The sequence below is a fragment of the Plenodomus lingam genome (assembly GCF_022343315.1).
Source record: "Plenodomus lingam strain CAN1 chromosome Unknown contig_19, whole genome shotgun sequence".
Classification (NCBI taxonomy): domain Eukaryota; kingdom Fungi; phylum Ascomycota; class Dothideomycetes; order Pleosporales; family Leptosphaeriaceae; genus Plenodomus; species Plenodomus lingam.
Genome location: NW_027093936.1, coordinates 526,403 through 553,938, shown reverse-complemented (window position 1 = coordinate 553,938; position 27,536 = coordinate 526,403). Strand labels below are relative to the sequence as shown.

Sequence of the window (27,536 nt, the reverse complement as noted above, 5' to 3'; positions counted from 1 at the left end):
GGGGAAGTGATGGAAATTAAAAAAAAAAAAAGTTATCGGAAGTTGTACAAGTCTGGGCGTGAAAAAAAGAGGCGAGATGTGATTGAATAGTATAGCGGGAGGGAGAGAGAAAGCCGACGGTTGGGGCGATCAGCGTGAAAAGGGAATGCGATGGCCTTCGGGTGGGGGAGGGGTCCGAGGGGACGGGTGCGGACGGTGTGGACGGTTGGCGGTTGGCGGTTAAGGACGGTTGGCAGGCCGGGTTCTCCATCTCTTGAGGGTGGGCGAGTCGGCGAAAGAAAGCCATGGGCAGTACTCTTACGATGACCAGGAAAGCTGGGACTAGGTTTTCATGTCTAGAGTAGTGAATGGTTGATGAGCTGGTCGCCTCGTCCCCCCATGTCACTCTCGGCGATTCGGCGGCGGGCGTTGGAAGGAAGAGGGAAGGGGAAAGCCTAGGTACGGGTGTGTGTGTGTGTGTGTGTGTGTGTGTGTGTCCACCTTCACAGCAACAGCACACAGCGCACCCTTTGACAGCTCACCATTCCTCCCTTTTCTTCTTCTTTTTCGCAGCACAACCATGCCCGATGTGTAAACACATGCGACTGCTTGCACCATCTCTAGTACTCTCTGCAATCCTAGATCGGCTAACCATCGTCGTGCACGTCACATACAGGAACTATAGTACCTATGCAGACAGCTGACTGACAGCAACCCGGTTTCTCCCTCGTCGTCTTCCCCGAGCTTTCACGTACCCAGGCTACCCTCTCTCTATCCAGGTAATGCCGTAGCATCATTCGGAGCCTTCTAGAGGGCCCCGTTCGTGGCAAGGGAAAAGCCAAGCTTTTGCGATCACCGCAGCGTACCTGAGCCTACTAACGCCGTAACCGTCTCGTCAGAGCGCAATTTCATCAGCTCGACTAGAGTACTACATCCCACATCACTCCTTGCCTTTCTGCATCCACTTCTCTTGTCTTCACCACCACCTTTTTTCCATTGCCTGTACTGTACCATCAATCTTGCCATACTAGCTCCTTAACCTCTGGCCTCCACACACCCCGTGTCTTCCTCTGTTCTTCCATTTGCCTAGGCGCAATGTACGCCAGAAGAGTTGCCTCTCGGGCAGCGCCCGCAGTCTTCAGAGCGGGCATGCGAACCAGCATGCGAGCACACCGTCCGATGCTTCGACCGGACCCTGCCTTCCGCCTTTTCATCCCCCTACGCACTCTGCAAACCGAAACTACGTCATCCTCTGCGCAAAACTATCCGCCCCCTGGCTTTGATCCCAAGCAGGCCAGCAAACCACTCCAGCCAGAACAGCGAGCAGCCCAGCAACAAACCGCACCTCCGCTGGACAAGGAAGAAGCCATTATTCCCAAGACTGGCGCTACGGCCAACCCAAAAACACCAGCGCAGGATGTGCAAACCATGACCGAATTGGCGGCGGACAAGGCATCGGCCACAACCAAGGACGAGATGAAGGCCATTGCAAAGAAGGAGGCAGAGAAGAAGAAATTGACCCTCTGGCAAAAGATCAAGCATGAAGCAGTACACTACTGGGATGGAACAAAACTCCTCGGCTTCGAGATCAGAATCAGTTCAAAACTGGCCCTGAAGATGGCTGCTGGATACGAGCTTACCCGTCGAGAGCGTCGTCAGGTAACTTCCCCCTAGGCCAAACGGCATGGCAAAAGACTGACAGGGAAACAGCTTCAACGAACAGTTCAGGATCTCGGTCGCTTGATCCCCTTCCTGCCATTCATCATCGTCCCGTTTGCTGAATTGCTGCTCCCAGTAGCACTCAAGCTCTTCCCCAATATGCTCCCCAGCACATACGAGGGTCAGACAGCCAAAGACGACAAAGCAAAGGCTCTTCGGGCTACCCGCAAGGATGTCAGTGACTTCCTCCGCCAAACGTTAAAAGAGACAGGTCTGCCTGTCTCGCCTGAGAATGCACAGACCGAAGAGTTTGCCAATTTCTTCCGCAAGGTAGGCACTGCTTGATGGTTCAGGCTGCTAGACAGTGGGACTGACCCAGACAGGTACGGACGACAGGCGAAAAACCAAGCCCAGAGGAGATCATCAAGGTGTGCAAGATTTTCAAGGATGATTTGACCTTGGACAACTTGTCGCGACCCCAGCTCGTCTCCATCTGCCGGTACATGAACATCACATCATTCGGCACCGACAACTTCCTCCGTTACCAAATCCGACTTCGCATGCGCCAGATCAAACGTGATGATAGGGCCATTGCGTACGAAGGCGTCGAATCGCTCTCTGTTCCAGAATTGCAGACTGCCTGCGCGAGCCGCGGTCTTCGAACGTATGGTGTCTCCCCTGGCCGTCTGAGGGACGACCTACAAAGCTGGCTGGACCTGCGTCTCAAGCACGGAGTCCCATCCACTCTCTTGGTTCTCTCCAATGCTTTTGTCTATGCTCAGGGCAAGGAGACGGAGATGACATCGCAGATTGACGCATTGGAGGCAGTCCTCTCCAGTATTCCTGAAGAGCTGTTCCACGAGATTGAACTCGAAGTGCACAACACTGAGGGTGCTGCTACCAACAAGCAGCGTCTGGAGGTGCTCAAGGAGCAGCAAGAACTCATCAACGAGGAAAACGAGCAAACGGAGACTGTGGAGAACAAAGCCACCGCCTCGCCCAAAGATCACGAAGACATTGACGAAGACGAGAAGCACGCTCGCAAAGAGGCCAAAAAGGCCGAAGAAAGCAAAGAGGCAGAAGCCAGTGCCGGCGACGCCTTTGGCGGTAGCTCCGAGCGTACCGAGCAAGACGACCGTGCCAGGCGAGGCGAGGAGCCCTCTAGCAAAGACACGAAGCCCGCTCGCGAGGCCAAAAAGGAGTGAGAGTGAGCTCACACTGTACCACCCTCTCCTCGCTTTGCGCAACTTTTCCTTTCTGTCCCGGTGGGAAATAGATACCCAAGGCCATGCCCTGGCGCTCTTGGAACATAGAAACACGAATGAATCTTGTAGACAGAAAAATACCCGACCCCTTGTTTCCCAGGAAATGAGAGGGTGAAAATATAGAATTGTAAATACGTAAAAATGGCTGTGCAGGCTCATGGGGTTTTTTTACTACGTGTGTTACTATGTACATTCGATTTACTCCTCGCGTGGAATTCTCCCGATGCCTTGGGTCTTGAAGTATACACACACAGACACATTGCCATTATCCTGCCCAGTACTCCGACGTGCTTGTTTCTTCTACTCATAACCGTGCGCGCGCCGTGCGCTGGACATTTTGTACCGCGTCATCGTCACCCCGACCTTCCCTATCTTGGTTTCCTCGTCGTCCTTGTTCAGGATCTTCAGGATCCTCAGGCTCGTCCTTGCGCACGCCCTGCCATATCTCCGCTACACACCAGAGTTTGTGTGCGCCGATGGATTCGAGCAGTTTGCCGCGGTTGGCGCGGTAGGTTTGGTCGTAGATGGAGGCGGGGAGGTGGTGTGTGCCTGTTGGGGAGAAGATTAGGATTGGGGGGGTTGGTGGTGATGGGGTTTTTGTTCTTGCTGCTTTCCCTCGTGCTTCTGCTCTTGCATCTCCCTCCGACCCTTTTCTTTCTCCGCCCTCCAACCCACACCCATTTGCAAACCCAATAAACCAATCCGCAATACCCTGTGCAACCGCCCTCGCCTCCTCATTCATCTGCTGATTGAAATTCTGCAGCAGAAATGCGACGTCCAGTTCATGCGAGGCCAGGCCCTTGAACGGGCCGGGGAAGGGGTTGGGGACGTGGAAGTGGTAACGCATGGATGGGCGGTTTTGCCAGCCACGATGTACGGCGAGGGTGGGGAGGTAGAAGCGGAGTTCTGAGACGAGGGCGCGGAGACGGTCTATTTGTTCCTCTTTCGTGGTGGTGGCATTGCTGCCGCTGTCGTGGAGCTTGTAGGCGCTGAGCAGGTCGTTTGTCTCGCTGGGTGTGAGATAGGTTGCGCATGCGTCGCGAAGGCGCTCTAGTACGTGTGGGTGATCTAGGATTCTGGTTTTGAGCACCGTGCCGTCGTGTGCGGAGTCGCCGACGACGTGTTCCTTGCACCATGAGGGTTTGTGCTCGGCGCGGTGGGTGTTGCTGAGGAGATCGAGCGTGATGTCTGTTTTGAGCCATGAGCGGTCGATTGTGGGGGTGAAGTGCTGGGCGAGTGGGAGTTGTTGGGCGAGTTGTTCGGCGTCGCTTTCGAGTAGCTTTTCCCTTCTGGCTGCGGGGTCCGAGGGGTCGAGGTGCAGAAGCGTGGATTGTTCCTCGTAGAGTTGCTGTTGCCAGGTCTGAGGTCGCGGTTTGCGCAGCGTCGTCTCCCCGCTCATCAGCACGACGCGTTCGAAGAGGCCGGGGGTGCCGACACCAGCAGCACACAGCAGTGTAGAGAGGGAAATTGCACCCGCGGACTCCCCCACCGCTGTCACCTTGTCTGGATCGCCGCCAAAGCCGGCAATGTGCTTTTTGATCCAGCGGAAAGCCAGGACCTGGTCCTTGAACCCCATGTTCCCCTTTGCACCAATATCCCGACTTGCAAGGAAGCCAAAGATGTTGAGCCGGTAGTTGATGGCGACGCCTATGACCGGCTGTCCGATTTCCAGGCTCCGCGCAACCAAGTTGGAAATGTTGTATTGTGGCCAGCTGTTTGATCCCATGCTCAATCCCCCACCGTGCACCCAGACAAACACAGGAAGAAGCGCCTTCTTCTTTGGCCCTCCATTTCCATCTCGCAAGCTCTGCTCTACGGGGACAGTGACGTTGAGATGCAGACATTCGAATTCATCCATTTTCTCTTCTTCTGGCTGGATGCAGTTTCCCTGAGCCCTGGAGCGAGGCGGCTCTACGTCTCCCAGGAGCGTGAGGTCCCATGCCTGGGCGCCGCGGTGCTGGGGACATGATGGGCCGAATGCGGTTGCGTCGACGATGCCGTCTGAGCCGGGTGTTAGAGTGTCATTCGAGGTTGAGTCTTGGTATCGCGCTGGGACATGGGCGTATTTCAGGCCGCGGAATTGCAGGGTCGAGGAGGAGCGTACACCTCGGATGGCATGTTGGAGTGAGGTGTGCTGGTAGACATTGTCCGCGGGGAGGGAAACCATGTCATCAGTCTTTGGCTTTGGCTAGGGCAGAGGCGGCGACCAGGAATCGTAGAGGGGAGGACATGGCGTGGGAGAGAGTGTGGGTTTGGTGAAGTTTGGTGTGGTGTGGGCTTGTTTTCGTCTGGGGTTGGGGTATGTGGGGTGTGGGGCTTGTATGGACCTCGGAGTTGATGTTATCTCATGGATCGGGCGCTCCGGGTGGTGAGGCAGGTGGTAAGGTGATTATCGAGTGCAGTATCGAGATATGGCCATACGGAGGTGGGTATGGGGGTGGGTATTAAGGGAGGTATCGAGGCTGCCCCTGAGCGGTGAGGCAATGTAGAGAGATACTTGGGGTAACATGAGTTTTACTGCGTCAGACAGGCTACAAGATAGTAGTAGTAGTAGTAGTAGCTCAAGGTGTTATTGAAGATGTCAAGTATAGTACCAAAAGTAGGGTTAATACTACTCATGAATGCATCACAAGGTTATCGTACATGAAAGAATAGGTAGGTCGATTGTCGTCCACGATGTGATTGTTTCTTCATGCATGCCATGACGCCTAATGTGCACCGTCAGCTACTCTAGGGTCAACCAGTCAACAGCCGCCAAAGTGTTGCATCTATGTGCGACAAGTTAGTGCATCTACCGGTATAGTCCGACATTCATGCACAAATATCTTCATGTTCTTGGTGGGTTGCAGGTGTAAACAGAAGTACACTTGCATCATCTCCCGCATGACCATTGGATGCCACCTACATGCCTTACTCTGGTAGTACATAGCCTACACACATGTGGAGTATATTGTAGTCCACACCCGAGTACGAGTAGTGCAGCCATGGTTGGGGTAGAGTAGCACAGCCAACAGCCCCCACCCAATCAAAAGCACCACGCCTGCCCCTTCTCTGCCCTTTTCACTCGCCCTTGCAAAAAAGCTTATTCCAACCCAGTTTTTTTTTTGGTTGTTTTTTTATTCTCTTGTTAGAATGGTTTGCCCACCAGGGTGATTTGCCACCATGGTGGAGGGATTTCCTCGTTGGCGGGATTAGTTACTGTTATTTATTTGTTCGGTGGTTGGAGGCGGGTTGTATCGAAGATGGTGGAGCATCAATGCTGACTTCTTCTAGTAGAGTATATTGTACATGAGACAGATGGTTTAGCTGCAGATGTAAGCTTATCATTGCGGGTCGCCATTGTCCCTTGTGGCCAAAGTCTGACCCTTGCTACAACAGCATAAGAAAAAAGATGGAGTAGTCAAGAGTACAAGGCTCGTACATTCGGCTCAGATCCTCTCTGCTGCCGTGGCTCCATTTCCATCTTGTCTTCCCTTTCTTTGTGCTGCATGTGCCGACACTCGGTAGATCCTCAACGTACCCGCCAACTAGGAAGATCACGACGTCATTTGCCCCAACATAATCCACTTCCACCCAATCTGCCCAGAGTGCGGACAAAACAGGCACCCGTACTAGAGTAGGAGTACTACTCTAAGCTGTAGGTGTCCTACACCCACATCCACACCCCACCGCGCTTCTCAGGCGCCTCTGATCGCTAAACCCGATGGAGGCACACAGTAAGACGTGGCGCAGGACTGATCCATGTGCCAGCGTAGGGTAGGACACAAGAAGGTTGTCAGCGATGCACAAGCAAACGCCCATTGCAAATACAATCACGTATCTACTACCACCTACTCGTACTATACGGCAGCTTGTACTCTAGTACCTGTACCTCTACTTTGTATGTACCACCGAGAGCAGGCCAGGGGCCCCCTCCCCCCTGCTACGTCGCTTCAAGATTCAAGAAGATCTCCAATTCCGGCCAGCCGCTCCCGTCGGTGCAGCCTTGGCGCTGACCCCCCCCCCCCCCCCGGCCGTGGGCGAACGACATATGTGCTCCCGAGCACGCAATCACCGTCTCGTCTTTCGCGATTGGACACTAGCGAATCCCTAACACACGGCCAACATCCTTCCTCAGCGACCCATCACACAATCACCCACTCCCATTTGCACTAGCAAGCCTAACAACCCTGCAGGCTGGCCCCGTCATGCCATGAAATTCCAGAAGCCCAGCACCGCGGCGAACAAATCGGACAAGCTTGCACACCTTGGGAAGAACCATGGCTCGGCCCTGGAGCTGCATTATGTCACTTGTCAAACCCTTGCGCGTGGGTTGAGCTGGGAATTGGGAGTGACTTGCTCCCCGAGTACCTCGTACAGAGCACCTACTTCCTTTTGCCTCTTCCACGGACCCCCTCTTGCATTGGATACTTTGTCGTCTTCTGCCCTATCATCCATCCACCACGAACGGTCACGCAATCCTGTTACCTGATCGCCCAATCCCGTCCCTCTCCTCCACCCCTTCTCCCTTTTTCCACGGAGAGCACACGTTGAACCGCCAGGATCGCGCTCATCCCTCCAAATCCGCATTCCCGACACTGCGGTCCGCGTGGGAGGAAGCCCTCTCTATTCGTCCAGCTGGAGGAAAAGGACTGTCTGGACTGGGCTTATCAACACCCTCCCACACTGTGCTTTTGCAGGACCACCACCCGTACTGCCGTCTGCTGCTATAAGGTGCCGCGCCCCCGGTATATCTTGTCACCATCTCCAAAGCTTGTTCAGACCTGGTAGTGCTTCGTACCACACACTGGCAAGCACGTGCTATCTCCCAGACTGATTCAGTCGCCTTGGCGAATTGCCTCGCCAGAACCTAATGGCTTCCACAACCTCCAAGATCGGCCATGGCCTTGCGAAGATCTTGGGGATCCAACTTCATTATCGCAACGAAACCGGTTCCGAGCGGGTAACTCGGGGAGAAAGCGTCTTCACAATCGACTCGGCCGACGCGTACGTCGAGCATGAGCCCACCGCCAGGGAATGGCTACATGAAGTCATCCCCACTGGTCAGGAACTCGGCGAGTACGCTTACAGCCTGTTTCCCTTCATTCACTGGATTGGCCGGTATAACCTGCAATGGTTCATCGGGGATCTCGTCGCAGGTCAGTAGAGTACGGGTCTGGTGTTGGATTTTGCTAACATTCTCAGGTCTGACTGTTGGCGCTGTTGTCGTCCCGCAATCCATGGCGTACGCAAAGCTGGCGCAGCTTCCCGTCGAGTTTGGGCTCTACTCTTCCTTCATGGGTGTCCTCATCTATTGGTTCTTCGCTACATCAAAGGACATCACCATTGGCCCTGTCGCGGTTCTCTCTACGGTCACTGGTAACGTGGTCCTGAGCGCTGAAGCCAAACTGAAGGACGAGGGCATATCGCGAGACATCATTGCATCCTCCCTTGCCATTGTAGCTGGTGCCATCGTACTTTTTCTTGGTCTTATCCGATTGGGCTGGATCGTTGACTTGATCTCTCTGCCAGCCATCTCGGCTTTCATGACTGGATCCGCCATCAGTATTGCTGCGGGACAAGTGCCAGCCATGATGGGTATCACTGGTTTCTCAACCAGAGAGCCGACTTACAAAGTGATCATCAACATCTTCAAGTACCTCGGACGGACTGATATCAATGCCTCCTTTGGACTGACGGCTTTGTTCCTGCTATATGCCATTCGCTTCTCTTGCAATCAGCTGGCTAAGCGCTTTCCCACCCGAGCAAAGTTGTTCTTTTTCCTCAACACTTTGCGAACTGCCTTTGTCATTCTACTCTACGTCCTGTTTAGCTACCTGGCGAACCGACAGCACAGGGCTAATGGCACTAAGCCTATCATTACAACCCTAGGATCTGTACCTCGCGGGTTCAAGCACGCTCGCGTCCCCAATATTACCACCGACATGGTCAAGGCATTCTCCACCGATCTTCCATCTGTGGTCATCGTCCTGTTGATCGAGCACATCTCCATCGCCAAGTCTTTCGGCCGGGTGAACAACTACACTATTAATCCTTCGCAAGAACTCGTGGCCATCGGTGTTAGCAACTGTCTTGGCCCCTTCCTCGGTGCTTACCCGGCGACTGGATCCTTCTCCCGAACAGCTATCAAATCAAAAGCTGGTGTGCGCACTCCCTTTGCTGGTGTCATCACCGCTGTCGTGGTCCTCCTCGCCATCTACGCACTCCCTGCCATGTTTTGGTATATCCCAAACGCCGCACTCTCAGCCGTCATTATCCACGCTGTCGGTGATCTGATCACACCGCCAAATACTGTCTACCAATTTTGGAGAATTTCTCCTCTTGAGGTCTTCATCTTCTTTGCAGGTGTCATTGTTACAGTGTTTACCACGATTGAGATTGGTATCTATGTAACCGTATCAGTATCTGCCGCCCTATTCGGCTTCCGAGCGTTCAAGGCCAAGGGACGATTCATGGGGCGAGCCAAAATCCACTCCGTCGTTGGTGACCATGTGCTAGACCCACATGATGATGATAAGAAACGGCCAAGTGGACGCAAGACCCCAGCAGAGAACGAGGATTCTGTCCGTGAAGTATTCCTACCCCTCGATCACCAGGATGGCTCCAACCCTTCGATACAACTGCTGGATCCTTACCCAGGTATCTTCATCTACCGATTCAGCGAGGGCTTCAACTACCCCAATGCCAACCATTACCTCGATCAACTCACAGACACCATCTTCCAAAAGACCCGCCGCACCAACCCAGCAGGCTTTGCCCGCCCCGGCGACCGCCCATGGAACGACCCCGGTCCGCGTCGTGGCAAGGAGACCTCTGACGCCGATGGGCGACCCACACTCAAAGCCATCATCCTCGACATGTCCTCTGTCAACAACGTCGACCTCACATCGATCCAAAACCTCATCGACGTCCGCAACCAACTCGATAAATACGCCGCCCCCGACACCGTCGACTGGCACTTTTGCAACATCAACAACCGGTGGACCAAGCGCGCGCTCGCCGCCGCTGGCTTCGGCTACTACACCCCCGACAACGAAAATGGCATCACCCACCGCTGGAAACCCATCTTCAGCGTCGCCGAAATCGGCGGCTCCTACTCTGCCGCCGCCGAAGCGGAAGCGGAAGCTAATCGCCGCGCCCAACGCACTCTGAGCCGCTCGCGAAGCCATGATATCGAAGCTACAGCCCAACAACAGGAGCAGCAGCAACAACAGCATTCAGAGAGCGAGGGCAACAGCGACGCCGGCAGCTTGAGCAAGCAACTCCAGTACAGCACGGCGTATGGTGCGACGGACACACAGGTCAAGAGTGGACGGGTTGCAGTGGTGCAGGGCCTGAATCGGCCATTATTCCATGTCGATGTTACGGCTGCGCTGAATAGTGCGCTGGCGAATGCGCAGAGGAAAAGTCATTAGGTTGTAGCTTGGCTTTTGTCCTCCTCGTGGAGGAACTGATGAATATGCATTTGTAACGCAGCGAGTTTGTTTTTTCTTACTTTTGCTTAGCGAGAGGTGGTTTGTAACTTGCGTGGAAGATTGCATTATATACATCCAGATTTTGCAGCAGTAGTAGCCTGGAGAGTTTTCGCATGGGTTTTGAATGGTTTGAGTAGGTTTGAGGTTTGAGGTTTTGCATGGAATAGCATAGCATGTCTTGTCACTGAATGCCAATGTGCATATTGTCTGTTGTGGTACTTTGCGTGTTGTATAAACCTCTGTCTCTCTGCCTTCCTTTCCATTTTCCTATTCACATAATATACACCACGACTTCGCAACCAAACTCGCACACCACATGCCACGCACACTCTTCAAATGCTCCTCCATGGCAAGGTAAAGGGGAAAAAAGGGGGCGGATGGGGGTATATCTGTACACCACTTGCATATAGTCAATTTTCTTCGCATTCCCCAATCTCAAGCCCAAAGCCCTTTGCGCAAGCGCTTTGCTACATCTCCCGACCTCCGAATGCCGCGAACAATAGAAAATGGGAAACAAAAGACCCAAAGACGAAGATTTCAAACACCCTGGGAAGAGAAATGTTGCACCCGGGTTCGTGGGGAGCAAAGATACAGATAAGACAAGATGGGGTTGAAGGTGGGTATTTGGAGTAGGGAAATTTGTGCATCGGAATACGTGGTCACGGGCGTTGAGTGCGGAAACCGGGGGCGTGGGGGAAGAAGAATAAAACAATACCTCGTCGATTGCAAAAAGGGGAGAAGAAAAGTGGTGATACGGTCGTGGTCTTTGTACAAGGCATGTATCGCCTACTTTCCCCAAGATAGATGCGTGCTCAAAAGATCCGCATCGCAGATACCCAGCTCCTCGTTTAGCAACCCTCGGCTCGGTTAGCCTTGCAACCTCGAAGACGAGAACAAATCAGTCAGAGTAAATTTCCGTCGTCGGCGCTAGATCCAAGTCAAACTTAGTTGTAAGCTTCGGCAGGTAAACTGGGCTGACTCTGGGCAAACAAGACACCCGCCTGATCGATATTCCAGCCACCGGCTTCGAGACACTGGACTGCAAAGTCACGCTTCAGATTGGTTTGTTGCTGGACGTAGAGAATCATTTCTTCTTTTCGCTGGAGATCTGGGTCTGGGATTGGCTGTTGTGGAATGGGTGGGGTGTTGGTCATTGGTATTTGCGCGGGTGCGGTGTTTTGGTTGTTGAGGTTGATGTTGTTGTTCATCGGGTTCATCGGATTGATGTCGTTGATACTGTTGCTAGTGTTGATTTGGTTGAATCCCGCAACGTCGTCTCCGCGGACTTGGATTCCGTTTAGAATTTTCAGTTTTGGGAACCAAGCTGTTAGTTCTTCTTCCCAGCCTGGCGCAGCAAACGGGTCTACAATCAGGTGTTCCAGGTTTCGGAAGCGGCCTTTCCAGGGCTGTAGGGCGGAGAGCGTGGCAAAAGCATTATTACTGAGGTCGAGGTTTTTGATGTGTCGAAATGTGTGCACAAGGGTGTAGACGACGTGGGTATTTTGTAGGTTGTTGCCGGACAGTGTTACGCTGTTGATTGCGACTTCTCGCGCCTCTGGATCTGGGATCATACTATCGCAGACTTTCATGAGAGCGGGGAAGAACTTCTTTTGTGCGCCTTCCGTGGCAAACATGCCAGAGTTGATGATTTCCTGGTCACTGGCGATGGTGGAGAGGTTGAGGAGTTTGTTGTCTGCGTCATATCGCCTTCCCAGAAACTCTTTCATAAGTTTGAATGCTGGGTTGGATTCCATGGTCTTTTCGTTAATCGGTTCTTCGTGCTGCCGCCGATCATTTTGTGAGAAGTGGTTGTAGCCACCGCCACGAGGTCCGCGAGGTGCGTTGTAGAATCCTCGTCCTCGTCCGCGACCACGTGACGTGTTTGCGTCGTACATTGCCTGGTCGTCATCATGGTGATTTTGGTAATTCTGATGGTGATGATTCGGGCCGCTTTGATAGTGATTGCCTCGTCCCCGACCGCGCGGTACAAATGGTCGTGCGTCCGACATGTTCATGTCGCCATCGTCTGTGGTTTGGGGAGTGAATGATTGACTCCAGTTTCCGCGGCCTCGTCCACGACCGCGACCTCTTCCACGTGGTGCCGACATGGTCCTGTGATCAAGTGTAAAAGCACCTAGGAGCGCTTTTGCAGTCTTGCAAGAAGTTTTGGTTCTTCTCAGCCTGGTGGTGCTGATGAACAAGCAGTCTCCTAGAGGGTTTATCCTTTTGGTGATAGGTTTAGTTCAAGTCCGCTTCATTTGCCCTGGTCAAGTGTGTGTCTGCAATGTTTTTCTGCGTTCGTCGTCGGTTTGTGTAAGTCGAGTGAGAGGGACCAGAGGGCAGACAAGTCTTCTTTAACGGGTTGGAGTCCGTGCACCGCCAAGCGAGCTGCCATGGATCTGATTGGCCAATATTCTTGGAACGTTCGACCTCGACCCAATGAGTCCTTTTGCATGAATACAAGTTCCACCTCTATTCACATCAGATTGCATATTCACTGCAGGCACCGTTTGAAACGATAATACTTGCGGAGAACCTGATCTAGCCTAGATATATTGTTGTCTTGATGCCTCCAGTACTATGGGCATTTCCAGGCTCCAGTTGGGTATCAATCTTGGACGGCAGCCTAATCATATAAATCGTACTGGTAATCACAGTCAGGTTTTTTCCCTTTACGGCTGGTCACGCTAGTTTTTCCGCTAGGATTTGAGATTTTGAAGAGTAAAGACAGGCCACACTTGACATTTGCTCACAATCAAACGAGACCCCCGGTAGTATAAAGCCTGCCGCTGGAAAATTAGAGCACTCTTTCTTAGTCCTACATATTATGAATGGGTCAAATGCTGTCTTCCAAAGGCAAAATGAGAACCCATTTTTCAGTCTTCCAGTATACATATCTCGTTTGCGAATACTAGTATGAGTACTATCCTCGGCTTGACAGCAACGCTTTGCAACTACTCTAACAGCGAGAGGATTCGAATGATTGGCTTGCATGAGTAGTGTGTGCGCATGTCTAAATACACACTAGCAACGCTTTCGTCACTGTATGCATAAACCCATCGAATGGTATGGTATGCTCAGACTTCGAGGGAATCGAGCATAGACCACTGATCCCAGAGACGACAACACCGGCGACCTAGGGGTTGCTTGCTTAGTGAACCCCCTTCTGCCCACCCATCCGACTGGAACGTACCGCACATAATTTATGTATATGACACCTTGCATATACTTGCCCAAAAGAATAGTCTATCCACTTCCAATTTGCGCCCTCCAGCTCACTCTTGATAATCCCATGAATCAACAACTTCCAATTCTTCACCTGTCCTTTAGTAACAGGCCAGCTGCTTCAAAGTCACCAATACACTTTAGTTGTCATAGCTGCTGTCAATGTTATCTGCACAATATCAATTTTAACCAGCAATTTAGTGGTAGCGAGACAGATCTAGAGACAATGGATCTGATCACGAACTGCGAGGATACCATCTTCACGGTTTCGTGGAGACGAGGGGGACACAAACGCTACTAGTCTCCTATGTGGATCGTCTGAACTTTGACCAAGGCGCTGTTAGGAAATTTTGAAACTACTCATGTGTAATATTGATAGTGTGTATGTAGAAAAGGTAATGCCAAACTCTCTCGCACAACAAGGGAAACAACAACAATGCGGACAGTCCACGCAACCAATAAGTCCAGCCACGAAAACCTGAAATTTTTCTTTTGGGCCTGAGGAGCAATTATGTCAATAGACATCATCCAGCTCTGATAGAAAACGAGAAAGCTTCTACGAATTGTGGAAACAGGAACTCAACCGCTCGAGGCTGAACATGTCTAACAAGAATGGCAATTCTAAAGGACCACGTGTCAACATATGCACAGCCTAACGCAGGGTTCAAGTAGTAATTACAGCTCTAGCAGGCGAGATGGGCGGGGGGCAAGCTACTTGGTCATACAAGTGGACGAGTAGTATATGTCGCAAGGAAAAAGTGCATGTTCGGTCATGTAATACGTCAGTACACGAAACGACAACAAATTGAACATGGAAGCGTAAAATTGTCTTCAAACCATTTAAAAAAAAGATGTAGTACACTATGTACATATTCCCCGCCCAATTTTGGCGCACGCTCGACTCTCTCAGCCAGAATCCAGTCAAACCCCCCAAAACAATGCAGTTCCCTATTGTTGCGAAATCAACCCTGTTTTATGCTCTTTCGCACTACCGGTCCACCTCGCCAAACACAAGATCAAGGGTGCCAATGATAGCCACAGCATCAGCAATCAAGTGTCCTCTTGAGATCTGGTCCATGCAGGACAAATGTGCGAATCCAGGTGCCCTAATCTTGCACCTATATGGTCTCTCGCTACCGTCTGAGACGAGGAAGACACCCATTTCTCCCTTGGGTGCCTCGATGCAGGTATAAGTCTCGCCAGGGGGGACATTGTAGCCCTTGCTGTAGAGCAAGAAGTGATGGATGAGAGCCTCCATGTTCTCCTTCATGGCGGCACGGGGCGGGGGCGCAATCTTGTAGTCCTCAACCTTGACAGGCCCGGCAGGCATTTGGTTCAAGCACTGGTGGATAATACGCAGAGACTGACGGAACTCCTCCATGCGGCAGAGGTAACGATCATAGCAGTCACCGTTGACACCTACAGGGACATCAAACTCGACTTGGTCGTAGGCATCGTATGGCTGCGACTTTCGTACGTCCCATGGCACGCCGGAGCCTCGGAGCATGACACCAGTGAAGGAGTAGTTGATGGCGTCGGCTGCCGAGACGACACCAATGCCCTTTGTGCGACCAAGCCAGATGCGGTTGTCTGTCAACATCTCCTCGGTCTCGTCGATGCGGTCACCAAATTGGGTAGCCCACTGGTAGATGTCATCCAGGAGACCGAGTGGCAGGTCCTGCGATACTCCGCCAGGGCGAACGTAGGCTGCATGGAGACGGGCACCGGAAACACGCTCGTAGAATTCCTGTCTGGATCAGTATGTAGACTTTCAAGACGTGTTACAGTACATGTACTTACCATGAGCTTCTCACGCTCCTCAAAGCCCCACAGGAAAGGTGTAAGAGCACCGACATCCATGGCGTGAGACAAGACTGACATGAGATGGTTGAGAATTCGAGTGATTTCGGCGAACATGGTCCTAATGTACTTGGCGCGGATGGGGATTTCAATATTGAGTAGCTTCTCGACGGCAAGCGAGAAGCACTGCTCATTGGTCATCATGGAGACGTAGTCGAGGCGGTCGAAGTAGGGCAGGGCCTGCAGGTACGTCCGGTACTCGATGAGCTTCTCAGTGCCGCGATGCAGCAGGCCAACGTGGGGGTCGGCGCGCACAATCTCCTCGCCATTGAGCTCCAGAATCAACCGCAGCACACCGTGGGCGGCAGGATGCTGGGGGCCAAAGTTGACCGTGTAATGCCGGATCTTCCTCGAGTCGATACTGTCCGCTTCCTCTGCAGCGTTCTCGGCGTTGGGCAGTTCGGGATCCACGGGGCCTGAAAAGTGTTCGTCCGTAGGCACCAGGCGAGTCCTTTGGCTCTCATCGACGGCGGCATATCTGCGAGGCAGCGAGGTGGATAAGCAGCGCGCAATGGGCCGGGAAGGGAGTGCAGTGCGGAGCTGGGGTCGGGAGGCGTTCACACACAGGCGCTTTGCCGTGTGGCCGGCCAGACGCGCAAAGGAGACGGGCATGGCGGTGGATCGCTGTCTCTCTCTCTCTCGAGCGCGTACGAGGCCTCAATGGGCGTTGAGAGGGGAGATGTCGGGCGTGGCGTGGGGAGGGGAGGTTGTCCATCAATCCACACAATCGATGATGCTACCAGATTGAGTCTACCGCCATTGGCCCGCACCCGATCTTGGCGCCCGCCCTCGTTGCTCGAACTTTTTGTCGCAGCCGAACTAAAGCGCTACCCACCAAGGATAGTCCAGACTCACATTGAACACCATCAACCCCCACAATCATGTCTACACCAAGTGCAGAGGCGCTGGCACAGCGAAAGGTAGGTCCGCGACTCAAGATATAAAGGTTTTCCATACTCATCTTCACTCCAGCTGCTTCAAGTAGGCACGGAAACAGTCGCCAACCAACAGTCTACAGACTTTCCCGGACACTGGCCAGGCGAGGACAATGAATGGGACCTAGAACACTTTAAAGAGGTATGTACCAGTCCTTAGCAGTCTAAGAGATAAGAATACTGCCTCTGAAACACCACATTGCCATGACTTGACTTGCGCTCCAATCACATACTGATAACTACATGTCCAGAACTTCAAAGTTCAATTCCACTCCCACAAGCCGTACGACACATCCTTCTCCCTCGTCTCAATCGACACTTCGGTCGCCAACGCCATCCGCCGCATCCTCATCGCCGAAATCCCCTCCCTCGCCATCGAAGACGTCTTCATCTACCAAAACACCTCCATCATCCAAGACGAAGTCCTCGCCCACCGTCTCGGTCTGATTCCCCTCTGCGGCTCCTGCGACGGCCTGCGCTGGATGAAATGGTTCCACAAAGCCACGGGTCTTGAAGACGGCAGCGGCACACAGTCCGACTACAACACCATCGTCCTGCGGCTCAATAAGAAGTGCGAGTGGCAGGATGGCGGCCTACAGCGAGCCGTAGCCGGCGAAACAGACCCGGACAAACTCTACATCAACCACAACGTCTACGCGCGCGACATGATCTGGGAACCCATTGGCCGACAAGCACAAATGTTCCCACCAGGCGCGGAAATCCGGTCCACCAACCCAGACATCCTCATCGCCAAGATGCGACCGGGCCAGGAAATCGCCCTCAGCATGCACGCCCACAAGGGCATCGGACAAGACCACGCCAAATTTTCCCCCGTCGCAACCGCCTCGTACCGCCTCCTGCCCACCATCGACATCACAGAGCCCATCACGGGCCCTGACGCCAAGAAATTCGCCCGCTGCTTTCCCCGCGGCGTCATCCGGCTCGACACCGTCACGGCCGCCCACATCGCCCAGGACCCTCGCCTCGCCGGCAAACAGGACGAGTCCCTGGCCGTGGTCGAGGACCCAATGAACGACACCGTCAGCAGGGAGTGTCTGCGCCACCCAGAGTTCAAGGATAAAGTCAAGCTCGGGCGTGTGCGCGATCACTTCATCTTTCGGATCGAGAGTACGGGTCAGTGGGAGAGCGACGAGCTGTTTTTGGAAAGTGTAAAGTTGTTGCGGGTCAAGTGCCAGAGGATTAAGAGGGGGTTGGATGAGATGATGAAGTAGACTTTTTTTGGTTTTTGTGGTTTCGAATTTTTGGGGGGTTGTCTTCTTTTTCTTTTTTCTTTCAAAGGTGAGAAGAGGAATAGAAGCGATAGGGTGATGATGATACCGTGCATTGGGTCCTGGCGTTCACTTTTCAAAAAACGGGCTGGGCATTCTCATTTAGGCGCTGATGGGACATATTTTCCAGGGCGAAAGAGAAAAAAATCAGTTCTGCACGATATCATAGGCCGGGCGCGCGTACTTGTTTCTTTTCCATTTGTTCTCATCAGAAAGCCGGAGTTGAGTTGTATTTCCAATGTATTTCGACACTAGCTGCCTTTCGACATGACTGAAATCTAGTCTCTGTTGATTTCCTTCCGAGTGACTACTTGATGGAACGTGAGAGCATACAAGATATGCCATTTAGGATGGAAAGATTTGTCCTGTTCTACTAATACACATGTGTCTTAGACTTGACTTTGATTGTTTGGTTTGCTCAAGGGGAATGAGCTCCAGGAGAAGTGAAGTGAAGGGAAGTGGTAGTACAGCAGAGAAAATCAAGTCGTTGGTGTAGTGTATCCAGGCTGAGAGGATACGAGGTGGGGGATATCATGCAATACAGCAAGGAGGAAGAAAAGAAAAGCAAAGTACAAAAAAAAGAAATACTGCAGACCGACAAGTCAAACCCGCCTTCTTCCTCAAGCCGAAAATAAGATAGAAAAAACCAAAACAGAAAGTGTCCATCCCTCATAAAAAAAGCACCAGGCTTAGACTGACTCTCGTACAATCGTCTCGTCATCATCATGACACACACCAGCCCCCAAAAATCCAACCCATCCGACAAAACAAAAATAACCCAAATTCGCACTACGCCAACTCAGCCAGAACGTCCCCACACAACCTCCTCACACCCTCAGGATCAAAGCGTTGCCTAAACACGCGATTCCTTCGCATCTGCCTGACACGGTCGGCGTCGGCGCCATCCATGGCCATGCTGGCGCGTGTCTTGTCTCTCAGCGCAGAAGTCGTTGGCGGGGGTGGGGGCGGCAACAATGATGATGAGGATGAGGACGGGTTGGGAGAGGGAAAGGCAAAGCGCACGGTTTGTACGCTCGTTTGCTTTTTGAGGGTGCGGACGCTGGTGAGGTGGGCGTTCAGCAGGGTGAGGAAGGTTGAGGTTTGTGAAGCTAGGGGATTGGGGGTTGGGATGGAGGTGTTGTTGTTATCGTTGTCATCTTGGTACTCGTACGTGGTGTAAGAAACAGGGGATGAAGGCGCGTAGGAGGATATGTAGATTGTGTTGTGTTGGTCTCCTGCTTTGGATCCGCTGCTCAAGTCATCTTGCGCGCTGGGTGGGCGAGGAAAATGGAAACTCTCTCCGCTTTTGTGCGCATCATACTTGTCCTCATCGTCGCGTCCGTAGCCATAGGATGTTGCGCTACTCGCTGCGCTGGCTGTGGAATCAAAAGAGCCTGTGCTCGAGGAGTGTCGCTTCCAGTGCTGTGAATGGCGGAAGGTAGGAGAGTCGGGGGCGTTGTTCTGGTCCTCTTCCTCCGCTCTACCGGGGATTGGAAGAGGCTTGAGGGCGGCAATGGCTGCGAGGTAGTGTTTCTCTGCAAGGGTGAGCTCTTTGTGGCGGTTCTTTAGGGTGGCTTCCCGAGCGAGGGTGTCGTGAGATAGGGCGGTGTAGAAGTGTAGATAGGTCAAGTGGATAGGATGGATTTGCTGGATATCTCGTTAGCCATTACTCCATCTCACGCTGGCGTCGAGGCCGTGTCCTGGGCGAGGAGGTGGAGATTGCATACCTTTTCATTCGTCATGGCGAGCAATTGCTCTGCGAACTTTGCGCACTGCGTATAGTGTCGACTATGATACAGATCTTTGACATTCTGCATCTTCGTCCTGAAGTTTTGAAACCGCGCGTCCATGTTTAATGGTGGAGTTGACAAAGGTATTCCTTCGTTGTTGTTCCTCTTATCAAGCCAAGGGAGGTACGGTAGGTACTGCTTGCAAAGAAGCAAAGCTTTGATGGAGCGGGTCTTCAAAAAAAAGCACCCGATAAATTCGCTCAACCAGGGTCGTTGGATCCAAAAGCAATGTTGTTGAAGACGATGGTCCCTATTGTACAGCCGTCCTTGTCCAGGGAACGGTGATCTGACACCCCCACAGTCACACTACAAGTATCGATCTGCAAGCTACACTCGTGTTCGGACCGTAGATGAGACCCACTAGATGGAGGAGCTATTTTTTTCCGCTTTAGAGTTTCGACTGTCGAGAACAGCAAGTACAGGCGCGGTATGTACCTAAGAGGGAGCAGGATGCCAGGGTAGATGCCAGCTCTTGCAAAAGTAAAAGAGTAAAAGGGAAGAAAAAAAAAAGAAAACGGGGTGCGACTTTCCAGCAGCGCGCCTTCCTCAAGAAATGCGGAAAAGAAAACGAGGGAAATGACAAAAGATGGCTGGCCGGGGGTGGACGGTTGGAAAGGCTGGATGAGGGAAGGACCATGGGCAGGCAAGGTCAAGGTAGCCACCGTCCATGTATCAGATACCCTCCGCACTTGCACTCCCACCAGGTTAGACGACACATGCAGAAAATGGCTTCCCTCCCTCCCTCGACGCCAAACTAATGATGCACACGCCTCGAACCGCCTCGAACTGTTGGCCTTGGTGCCTGACACCCTAGATAACCCCAGGCCAGAAGTCATGAGAACTCAGAGGCGCGATTGTTTCCAAACCTGCATGTGCGTTTCAACCCTCCCCCAAGGTCTAGCGCCCCCGCCTTACCGCCCAAGGCTTAGCCTGTTCGTGCCGGGCCAACCACGCTCCCAAAAGGTCAGGCTACCCCCTGCGTGTGAATGTTACTGTACGCCACATAGCCCATTGTATACTTTGGGCAGATGGAATGGAGTAGAGTAGAGAGCATGTCGGGCCAGCGCTGTTGGTGTCGGCTGTCACTCTGGCTGTGTGAACCAGATCCACATGTCCTTTTTTCTTGTACCTTGCACAAGGTTCCGCGTTCGACGACATGTCGCATCTGCTTCGTTGCCATGGTATGCATCACATCCACTACTCTATGAAAAGCGACTGGTGCAACCGGTTTGGGAACGGGTGCATGGCATGGGTGGTGCATTGGGCCAGGGAGGGACAGCGAATGGGTCCAAGGGGCGACAGAGAGTTGCAATTTGCAGCAAGACCGCAAAGTAAGGCCGGCTAGACCTCTTCGATTTCCTGGTTGGATCACAGCATGTACCGAGTTCATGTACCTACTACACATGTGCCCCTAGCCTGCTGTCACACCCAGACCGTCCATCTGAGACGCCACACACATCACCTGCCTGTCTGCCTGATCGGCAGCCTGCTGTGTACTATGGTTCCCTATAGCCAGGCCTGGTTGCGAGTCACGGCATCTAATCATGTTTGACTTTGTCAGAAGAGATCCATTTCACCTGGTCTGTACAATGTATCACAAACTCCCAACGTCGGAGAATTGCCGTCTTCACAAACGAGTTATCCACAGATGCATATTCTACAGGACCCACATGGGAAATAGAGCCAGATTTTCCTTCACGTCAAAGTCTACCATGCCCCCAACATGCTTAACCTTCCGACGCAGCAGCACCAGTAATAATCTCGACAAGTTCGCCAGTAATGACGGCTTGGCGAGTTCGGTTGTACAGAATCTGGAACTTGTTGATCATATCACCAGCGTTCTTGGAAGCGTTGTCCATGGCGTTCTGGCGAGCAGAGATCTCGCAAGCGTGGCCCTCGGCAAGTGCCTGTCAAACGATTAGTACAAAGCATGGTCCGAGCCATCACCATCAGCTACGCACCCAGAACAACGAGTTGGCAAGGGCGTACTCGCGGAGGTTCGGGAGAGCCTCATCCTCGATCTCGAAAGCCGAGAAGTTGGCTGTGCACAGTTAGAGGATATCTCCATTGCCACGTGACCACACATACCAGACTGAGTGATGGCCTCCTCCGAGTAGGCCTCGATGTCGGTAGCCTCGTAACTTCCAGCGTTGATGAACTTGTTGTAGACAATCTTGATCGAGTCGTACTTGGTGGGGAGCATGGCAATTTGGTCGGCAATGGTGAGCGAGTCGACAAACGTAGGGACGTCCTTTCCGGCACCAGAGAAGCTGAGAACCATGTTCTTGGCGTTGTTACGGCCCAATTGCGCCTTGCACTTCTCGCCAATGACGGCCAGATCAGTCTCGGGAGTCTGAGCCAGCATGCCCCTGACCTTTCTCGACAGTCCAGAGTGAACACCACCGCAGAGACCCTTGTCGGAGCTGCAGACAATGATCAAGGACCGCTTTCCGTCGCCCTCGAGAGTCTTGGTCTCGGCGCTCTCGAAGACGGCGTTGGAGGCCTGGCCGTATCTGCGGGACTCGGCCATGGCCTTGGTGGCGCGGTTGAGCTTGGTGGAAGCGACGACCTTCATCGTCTTGGTGATCTTCTCGATGTTGCGAATCGACTTGAGACGGCCCTCGATTTCACGGAGGGTGGCATAGCCGGCGGCATTGGTGGCAGTGAGGGTCGCAGGCCTATAGCCACAGATATGGTCAGCAATGGATACAAGGGACAATTCAATGGCAATGGCAATGGCAATGGCAATGGCTCCGGCAGCGGCGGGCGCAAGAAAAGCTGCCAAACGAGGGGGGCAGCGTACCGGGCGGCGGCGGCGGCCATGCCAGCCCTGAGAGCCGGGCGCGCAGCTCGGGACAGCATCATGGCGGTGGAGATGGAGATGAGGGAGATGGGCGACAGCCGAGTGGTGGTGCTTCACTGCTGTCTTTTGCGTGAACGGGTAGCTCTTGTCGGGCATCCGGGATGCTGAATTGCTTTGCACGCTCGGACCGCCAAGTGGTTATCACGTGGCCGCCCCCCCCCCTCCACCTACATACGGGGGAAATCGCGCTGGAGGCCATTGTCGAAGCAGCGTCGTCTTTGACCTGGAATCACTGGCAAGTTTGGTGAGACGGGCCTCTTGCGGTACCGTCGCAGGTTTCGAGGTAAAAAATCGGCCACTTTGTTGTTCGCATTCATGGCTGGCCTGCAATGGACATAGGCAAGAGCGCGCGCCATCATACCGGTAAGAGATCAAGCGGCAAGCGACATGGAGTTAGCCATCACCATCATCATCGACCCGAGCAATCAGCCAGACCGATTTTCACTCTCATCAGCGTCAGTCTGACAATGCTTTGGTCCCTGTGATTGTTTGCATAAAAGCCATTGTAAAGTCAAACGCAGCCCTGCAGGTGATGTGGCAACGTATTCGATACCACAATCGACTAAACTTATCGGTCGCTCGATTTTGGTGAAGGCCGACGCACGGTTGCGCCGAGTCGACTTGGTCGCGGAAAGGCTCCCTGCCTAACGCTTCACTTCGCTCCAGCATTCCTCTTCTCTCGCTTCATCTCGCTCACCTGCACCCACCGTGCTCCCTTCACCTACCCAGATTCACCTCCCGCCGTCACTGTGTGGTTGTCTCGCCTTTCCTCTCGCCTGCTGCGATCACCGCAGGCCCGCTCATTTGCCTCTGCAAGAGCTCGCGGTCCTGCTCCAGACAAAGGCCAATACATCTTCACTACCTTCCATTACTCGCGGCCCCAGCGCACGCGCCTCGCAGTGAAGATGTCTTCGTCTGATGATGATCAACCGCTCGCAAAGGCAAACAACCAGGGTGAGTCTAGCTGAGTGAGCGAAACTCAAAAGTCCCGCGCTTAGGGCGGTCTCCTGCGCGCCGATTGCTTTCACCTACTGTCCTCTACATAAGATCCTTCGCTTCTCACCCGTCGCTGCTCGACCACGTTTCCTGCACACGACTCTTTGCGCTCATTGCTACAAAGTAAACATGGCTAATCAACCAGACACAGCGAAATCAAACGAGCGCATCAGTAAAGAAGAAGATCGCAAGATGGACGCCGAGATTCCATCGAATCCTGACGTCGAGCCGGGCATTTCCATCCGCATGGGCCCAGTCGACGACATGGATGTCGATGCGCCAGCGACCAACGGCCATGGCAACATGAATGGCAAGCGCAAGGCACGCACTAGCGTCACCAATGGACAGTCGTACAAGGACGCCAGCACTTCTGAGGATGACGATAAGCCACTGGTAGGTCATTTCCTCGTCGCCTTCCTATCCATGCGCTGATAGTGTGACAGAGCAAGCGGCGGCGGACCACACCCAAAGCCAACGGCCGCAAAGATGGCTCAGACTCGGAACTTAGCGATGCTCCCCTCAAAGCACGCGCCCTCCCAAAGGCGAGCGCTGCGCAAATTGGCGAATCGTCTGACTCAGATGTGCCCTTGACCACCAAACTCACCAAGAAGAAGGTGGAGATCGAGAAGGCTGCAGATAGGGACGCCAAGACGATGCGTGCAAAAGACAAGGCAGCACCCAAGCGGAAGACCAAGGTCGAAAGCGATAGCGATGACGATGTTCCACTTGCAAAGAAGAAGGCACCCGCTAAGAAAGTAGCGGTTAAAAAGGCGAATGGTGTCAAGAAGGAGGAGTCCGACTCTGATGCGCCCCTAGCCAAAAAGCCATCTGCAAAGAAGGCCAAGACGGCTGCGGCGACACCTGTTAAGAAAGCTGCCGCCAAAGGCAAGGCGAAGAAAGAGGAGACTGAGCAGGATGAGGAAGCTGAGAACGATGAGGACGAATACCGCTGGTGGGAAGATCCTGGCAAGAGCGACGGTACCAAGAAATGGGATACGCTCGAGCACAACGGAGTCGTGTTCCCGCCCGAGTACGAGCCATTGCCCAAGCACGTCAAGTTTGTCTACGACGGAGTGCCACTCACTTTGCACAAAGACGCTGAAGAGGTTGCGACATTTTACGGAAGCATGTTGAACTCTACACACAACGTCGAGAACCCCACCTTTAACAAGAACTTTTTCGAGGATTTCACCGCCATCCTGAATAAGACCGGACATGGCAAGGACAAGGATGGAAAGACCATCAAGATCACTAAGTTCGAGAAGTGCGACTTCAAGCCTATCTTTGAATGGTTTGACAGCGAGCGGGCCAAGAAAAAGGCTTTGCCAGCAGCAGAGAAGAAGGCTTTGAAGGCCGAGAAGGATGCGGCAGAGGCACCCTACATGTACTGTATATGGGATGGCCGCAAGCAGAAGGTTGGCAACTTTCGCGTTGAACCTCCAGGTCTGTTCCGCGGTCGTGGTGAGCATCCAAAGACGGGACGTGTGAAGAAGCGTGTTGCGCCAGAGCAAATCACGATCAACATTGGCGAGAATGCAAAGGTTCCCGAACCCCCTGCGGGCCACCGCTGGAAGGAGGTCAAGCACGACCACGAGGGTACATGGCTCGCTATGTGGCAAGAGAACATCAATGGCGCCTACAAATATGTCATGCTTGCAGCCAACTCGGACGTCAAGGGCCAGAGTGATTACAAGAAGTTTGAGAAGGCGCGCGAACTCAAGAAGCACATTGACCGCATTCGCAAGGATTACCGGAAGGATCTCAACTCGAAGATGATGGCAGATCGTCAGCGTGCTACAGCCATCTACCTGATCGATCAGTTTGCTCTTCGTGCCGGTAATGAGAAGGGAGAGGACGAGGCTGACACGGTCGGTTGCTGTTCCCTCAAGTTCCAACACATTACCCTCAAGCCTCCGGAGACGGTCATTTTCGACTTTCTGGGTAAAGACAGTATTCGGTTCTACGATGAAGTCAAGGTGGACCCGCAAGTCTTCAAGAATCTCAAGCTGTTCAAAAAAGAGCCCAAGACGACTGGCGACGACATCTTCGACCGTCTGACCACTTCGGCCCTGAACAAGCATTTGAACAGCTACATGACCGGTCTTACGGCCAAGGTCTTCCGTACCTACAACGCTTCATACACAATGGCTCGGCTTCTCAAGGAGATGAAGGCGACTGGTTCCATCCAGGAACGAGTCAAGGCTTACAACGATGCGAATCGAGAAGTTGCTATTCTATGTAACCACAAGCGTACTGTTGCTGCGAGTCACGCCACGTCCATTGAGAAGATGAACGAGAAGGTAAGGTTTCATTATATCCTTGTTCATTGCCACATGCTAACAAGAATAGATTAACGGTCTTCGTTATCAAGCTTGGCGGACCAAGATGATGATGATTGACGTTGACCCCAAGATCAAGAAGAAGAAGGGCGCAGAGTACTTTGAGCGTCCCGCAGACCTCGACAGCGAGTGGGTCAAGCAGCACCAAGAAGCCGAGGTCGAGGAGCTCCGACAAAAAATTACCAAGAAGTTTGAAAAGGACAATGAGAAGCTCGCGGCCGACGGCGAAAAGCAGATGAAGGCCAAGGAATTGGAAGAGCGTCTGGTTAAAGTCAAGGAGCTGGCGGCCAAGTACAAGAAGGAGAACAAGACAGGCAAGGTCGAGGCCGAGGGCAAAGGTCCGACGGTCGAGAAACTCGAGGCCAATGTGGAGAAGATTATGCAGCGTATTGAGACGATGAAGATTCAGATGGAGGACAAGGAAGGGAACAAGGAGGTTGCCCTGGGCACGTCCAAGATTGTAAGTCCACTTTTCTTTTCACTGCCCTTTTTTTCACCCACCCACACACATGTGCAAAAGACTTGCTAACGCCGGGACGGTAGAACTACATCGACCCCCGCCTCACCGTCGTCTTCTCCAAGAAATTCAACGTGCCGATTGAGAAGTTCTTCTCCAAGACGCTGCGTGAGAAGTTTGACTGGGCTATCAAGTCTGTGGATGAGGATTGGGAGTTTTAGAGCGTACAAGGGGAAGACCGTGTCTGTGTGGGAGACAGAGCGAGAAAGAGAGAGGGGAAGGAAACAAACATGGGTATGTGGACGGCGATGCAGACGGCGATTTATTCCTAGCAAACCATCTCTTGCCCACGTCCTGCTCTCTTCTTCCCTCCGTCCCTTCCCTCCCTCCCATCAGCGAAAACATTTCTTTTCCATGCGTTTGCAAAACGAGACTCGAGAGATGCATGGGTGAATCGGCTGCACTTTTTTTTCTTACTCTTTTTGGTATTCTTGTCTTCTTTTCTTTACTTTTCTTTTATATATGATGGGTGGGTTATATGCTGCATTCTATGACGAATATGGGTTGCTGGGTCGGTTGCAGTCTGAGGGTGGGGATATATATCTCTATATAGATATATATATAGATGTGGGTGGATGGGTGTGGGTGTGTACTTGATGTCTAGCCCCATGGGTCTATCTGGTTAACCGGTACACGGTGGAGGTGGAGATGGAGGTGGAGATGGAGATGGAGATGCAGGTGAAGATGTAGTTGACAATACAATATGAACTTTGCCCGTTTGATTTCTCCTGCTGTTCTTCTTTGCTGTGTCTTTGTTGGTGTTGGACTTGCTTTTTGGATGTGGGGGTTTGGGCGGGTGTGCGTGGGGTGCTGGGGGTCTTGGGGTGGTGGGTGTCAAGTTAGATTAGCGGTGTTGGAAGGATGGATGCGTGGATGGATGGACGAATAGAGAAGGGAGAGGTTGGTGTCTTCTCGCTTGGACTGGTTATACCGTCTTTCTCTTCTGGCGGGAGCTGTGGGGTTTACATGGCTGTGAGTTTGGGTGGTGTTGTGGCACTGTGTGGATTTGAGGTGGATACTCTGTTTGTTTGTGCATGGCATGGCCACTAGATGTCTATCATGAACGTCAACGGTTTGACTGGAGCCGAGTGTGACATGGACGATGCGTTCGCATTCAGTTCTCTGGTCGTGGCGTCGAGCGAGCCAGAAAGAACAGTCGGGGAGAAGTGCCCCTGAGTGGTTTTTGGGCAGTCATGCGATGGTTGTGTTGACCCAAGCCCTCTGTTCACACCTTTCGACCTTTCCTACCTCACAACCCCGCCGCCAGGGTTCCGGCAGGCGCGGGAGCGTGCCGTGAACCACACACACCTCGGTCATCACCCGTCTGCGGTCTTCCAATGGTCA

General features: G+C 52.9%; 9 protein-coding genes across 9 annotated transcripts; 4 read left to right on the top strand and 5 right to left on the bottom strand.

The window, feature by feature from the left end:
• Positions 1-494: 494 nt before the first annotated feature.
• On the top strand, positions 495-3,063 carry IAQ61_004205 (uncharacterized protein). Its single transcript, XM_003838814.2, has 3 exons — positions 495-1,638; positions 1,690-1,968; positions 2,022-3,063. Exons 1-3 carry the CDS (start codon positions 1,075-1,077, stop codon positions 2,841-2,843), a joined length of 1,665 nt encoding a protein of 554 aa, XP_003838862.1. The 5' UTR covers positions 495-1,074; the 3' UTR covers positions 2,844-3,063.
• A 144-nt stretch (positions 3,064-3,207) lies between these two features.
• On the bottom strand, positions 3,208-5,070 carry IAQ61_004204 (uncharacterized protein; the record flags this gene model as incomplete). Its single annotated transcript, XM_003838813.1, has 1 exon — positions 3,208-5,070. One exon carries the CDS (start codon positions 5,068-5,070, stop codon positions 3,208-3,210), a length of 1,863 nt encoding a protein of 620 aa, XP_003838861.1.
• A 1,844-nt stretch (positions 5,071-6,914) lies between these two features.
• On the top strand, positions 6,915-10,562 carry IAQ61_004203 (uncharacterized protein). Its single transcript, XM_003838812.2, has 2 exons — positions 6,915-8,041; positions 8,088-10,562. The coding sequence occupies exons 1-2, from the start codon at positions 7,756-7,758 to the stop codon at positions 10,316-10,318; spliced, it is 2,517 nt and encodes an 838-aa protein (XP_003838860.1). The 5' UTR covers positions 6,915-7,755; the 3' UTR covers positions 10,319-10,562.
• A 760-nt stretch (positions 10,563-11,322) lies between these two features.
• Positions 11,323-12,486, bottom strand: IAQ61_004202 (uncharacterized protein; the record flags this gene model as incomplete). Its single annotated transcript, XM_003838811.1, has 1 exon — positions 11,323-12,486. The coding sequence occupies one exon, from the start codon at positions 12,484-12,486 to the stop codon at positions 11,323-11,325; it is 1,164 nt and encodes a 387-aa protein (XP_003838859.1).
• Positions 12,487-14,421: 1,935 nt separating this feature from the next.
• Positions 14,422-16,176, bottom strand: NUO49 (NADH:ubiquinone oxidoreductase 49kD subunit). Its single transcript, XM_003838810.2, has 2 exons — positions 15,404-16,176; positions 14,422-15,350 (listed from the first exon to the last, which is right to left on the bottom strand). The coding sequence occupies exons 1-2, from the start codon at positions 16,073-16,075 to the stop codon at positions 14,592-14,594; spliced, it is 1,431 nt and encodes a 476-aa protein (XP_003838858.1). The 5' UTR covers positions 16,076-16,176; the 3' UTR covers positions 14,422-14,591.
• A 123-nt stretch (positions 16,177-16,299) lies between these two features.
• On the top strand, positions 16,300-18,014 carry IAQ61_004200 (uncharacterized protein). Its single transcript, XM_003838809.2, has 3 exons — positions 16,300-16,383; positions 16,436-16,540; positions 16,650-18,014. Exons 1-3 carry the CDS (start codon positions 16,345-16,347, stop codon positions 17,628-17,630), a joined length of 1,125 nt encoding a protein of 374 aa, XP_003838857.1. The 5' UTR covers positions 16,300-16,344; the 3' UTR covers positions 17,631-18,014.
• A 19-nt stretch (positions 18,015-18,033) lies between these two features.
• Positions 18,034-20,291, bottom strand: IAQ61_004199 (uncharacterized protein). Its single transcript, XM_003838808.2, has 2 exons — positions 19,415-20,291; positions 18,034-19,334 (listed from the first exon to the last, which is right to left on the bottom strand). The coding sequence occupies exons 1-2, from the start codon at positions 19,535-19,537 to the stop codon at positions 18,477-18,479; spliced, it is 981 nt and encodes a 326-aa protein (XP_003838856.1). The 5' UTR covers positions 19,538-20,291; the 3' UTR covers positions 18,034-18,476.
• Positions 20,292-20,888: 597 nt separating this feature from the next.
• IAQ61_004198 (uncharacterized protein) lies at positions 20,889-22,453 on the bottom strand. Its single transcript, XM_066096241.1, has 4 exons — positions 22,281-22,453; positions 21,566-22,155; positions 21,439-21,518; positions 20,889-21,384 (listed from the first exon to the last, which is right to left on the bottom strand). The coding sequence occupies exons 1-4, from the start codon at positions 22,340-22,342 to the stop codon at positions 21,205-21,207; spliced, it is 912 nt and encodes a 303-aa protein (XP_065953559.1). The 5' UTR covers positions 22,343-22,453; the 3' UTR covers positions 20,889-21,204.
• A 792-nt stretch (positions 22,454-23,245) lies between these two features.
• Positions 23,246-26,353, top strand: IAQ61_004197 (uncharacterized protein; the record flags this gene model as incomplete). Its single annotated transcript, XM_003838806.2, has 5 exons — positions 23,246-23,294; positions 23,488-23,729; positions 23,780-25,636; positions 25,686-26,135; positions 26,219-26,353. The coding sequence occupies 5 exons, from the start codon at positions 23,246-23,248 to the stop codon at positions 26,351-26,353; spliced, it is 2,733 nt and encodes a 910-aa protein (XP_003838854.2).
• Between the last annotated feature and the right edge of the window lie 1,183 nt (positions 26,354-27,536).

What these genes read in the sequence shown, in the direction of transcription:
- IAQ61_004198 (XM_066096241.1), bottom strand. Translation starts at nt 22,342, where the DNA reads ATGATGCTGTCCCGAGCTGCGCGCCCGGCTCTCAGGGCTGGCATGGCC. An exon ending in ATGGCCGCCGCCGCCGCCCG is followed by an intron (nt 22,156 to 22,280) that starts GTACGCTGCCCC and finishes CTGTGGCTATAG; the next exon opens with GCCTGCGACCCTCACTGCCA. An exon ending in TTGCCAACTCGTTGTTCTGG is followed by an intron (nt 21,385 to 21,438) that starts GTGCGTAGCTGA and finishes ATCGTTTGACAG; the next exon opens with GCACTTGCCGAGGGCCACGC.
- IAQ61_004203 (XM_003838812.2), top strand. Translation starts at nt 7,756, where the DNA reads ATGGCTTCCACAACCTCCAAGATCGGCCATGGCCTTGCGAAGATCTTG. An exon ending in CATCGGGGATCTCGTCGCAG is followed by an intron (nt 8,042 to 8,087) that starts GTCAGTAGAGTA and finishes TAACATTCTCAG; the next exon opens with GTCTGACTGTTGGCGCTGTT.
- NUO49 (XM_003838810.2), bottom strand. Translation starts at nt 16,075, where the DNA reads ATGCCCGTCTCCTTTGCGCGTCTGGCCGGCCACACGGCAAAGCGCCTG. An exon ending in AGGAGCGTGAGAAGCTCATG is followed by an intron (nt 15,351 to 15,403) that starts GTAAGTACATGT and finishes TGATCCAGACAG; the next exon opens with GAATTCTACGAGCGTGTTTC.
- IAQ61_004199 (XM_003838808.2), bottom strand. Translation starts at nt 19,537, where the DNA reads ATGGACGCGCGGTTTCAAAACTTCAGGACGAAGATGCAGAATGTCAAA. An exon ending in TCGCCATGACGAATGAAAAG is followed by an intron (nt 19,335 to 19,414) that starts GTATGCAATCTC and finishes CGAGATATCCAG; the next exon opens with CAAATCCATCCTATCCACTT.
- IAQ61_004205 (XM_003838814.2), top strand. Translation starts at nt 1,075, where the DNA reads ATGTACGCCAGAAGAGTTGCCTCTCGGGCAGCGCCCGCAGTCTTCAGA. An exon ending in CCCGTCGAGAGCGTCGTCAG is followed by an intron (nt 1,639 to 1,689) that starts GTAACTTCCCCC and finishes ACAGGGAAACAG; the next exon opens with CTTCAACGAACAGTTCAGGA. An exon ending in TTGCCAATTTCTTCCGCAAG is followed by an intron (nt 1,969 to 2,021) that starts GTAGGCACTGCT and finishes TGACCCAGACAG; the next exon opens with GTACGGACGACAGGCGAAAA.
- IAQ61_004200 (XM_003838809.2), top strand. Translation starts at nt 16,345, where the DNA reads ATGTCTACACCAAGTGCAGAGGCGCTGGCACAGCGAAAG. An exon ending in AGGCGCTGGCACAGCGAAAG is followed by an intron (nt 16,384 to 16,435) that starts GTAGGTCCGCGA and finishes TCTTCACTCCAG; the next exon opens with CTGCTTCAAGTAGGCACGGA. An exon ending in ACCTAGAACACTTTAAAGAG is followed by an intron (nt 16,541 to 16,649) that starts GTATGTACCAGT and finishes CTACATGTCCAG; the next exon opens with AACTTCAAAGTTCAATTCCA.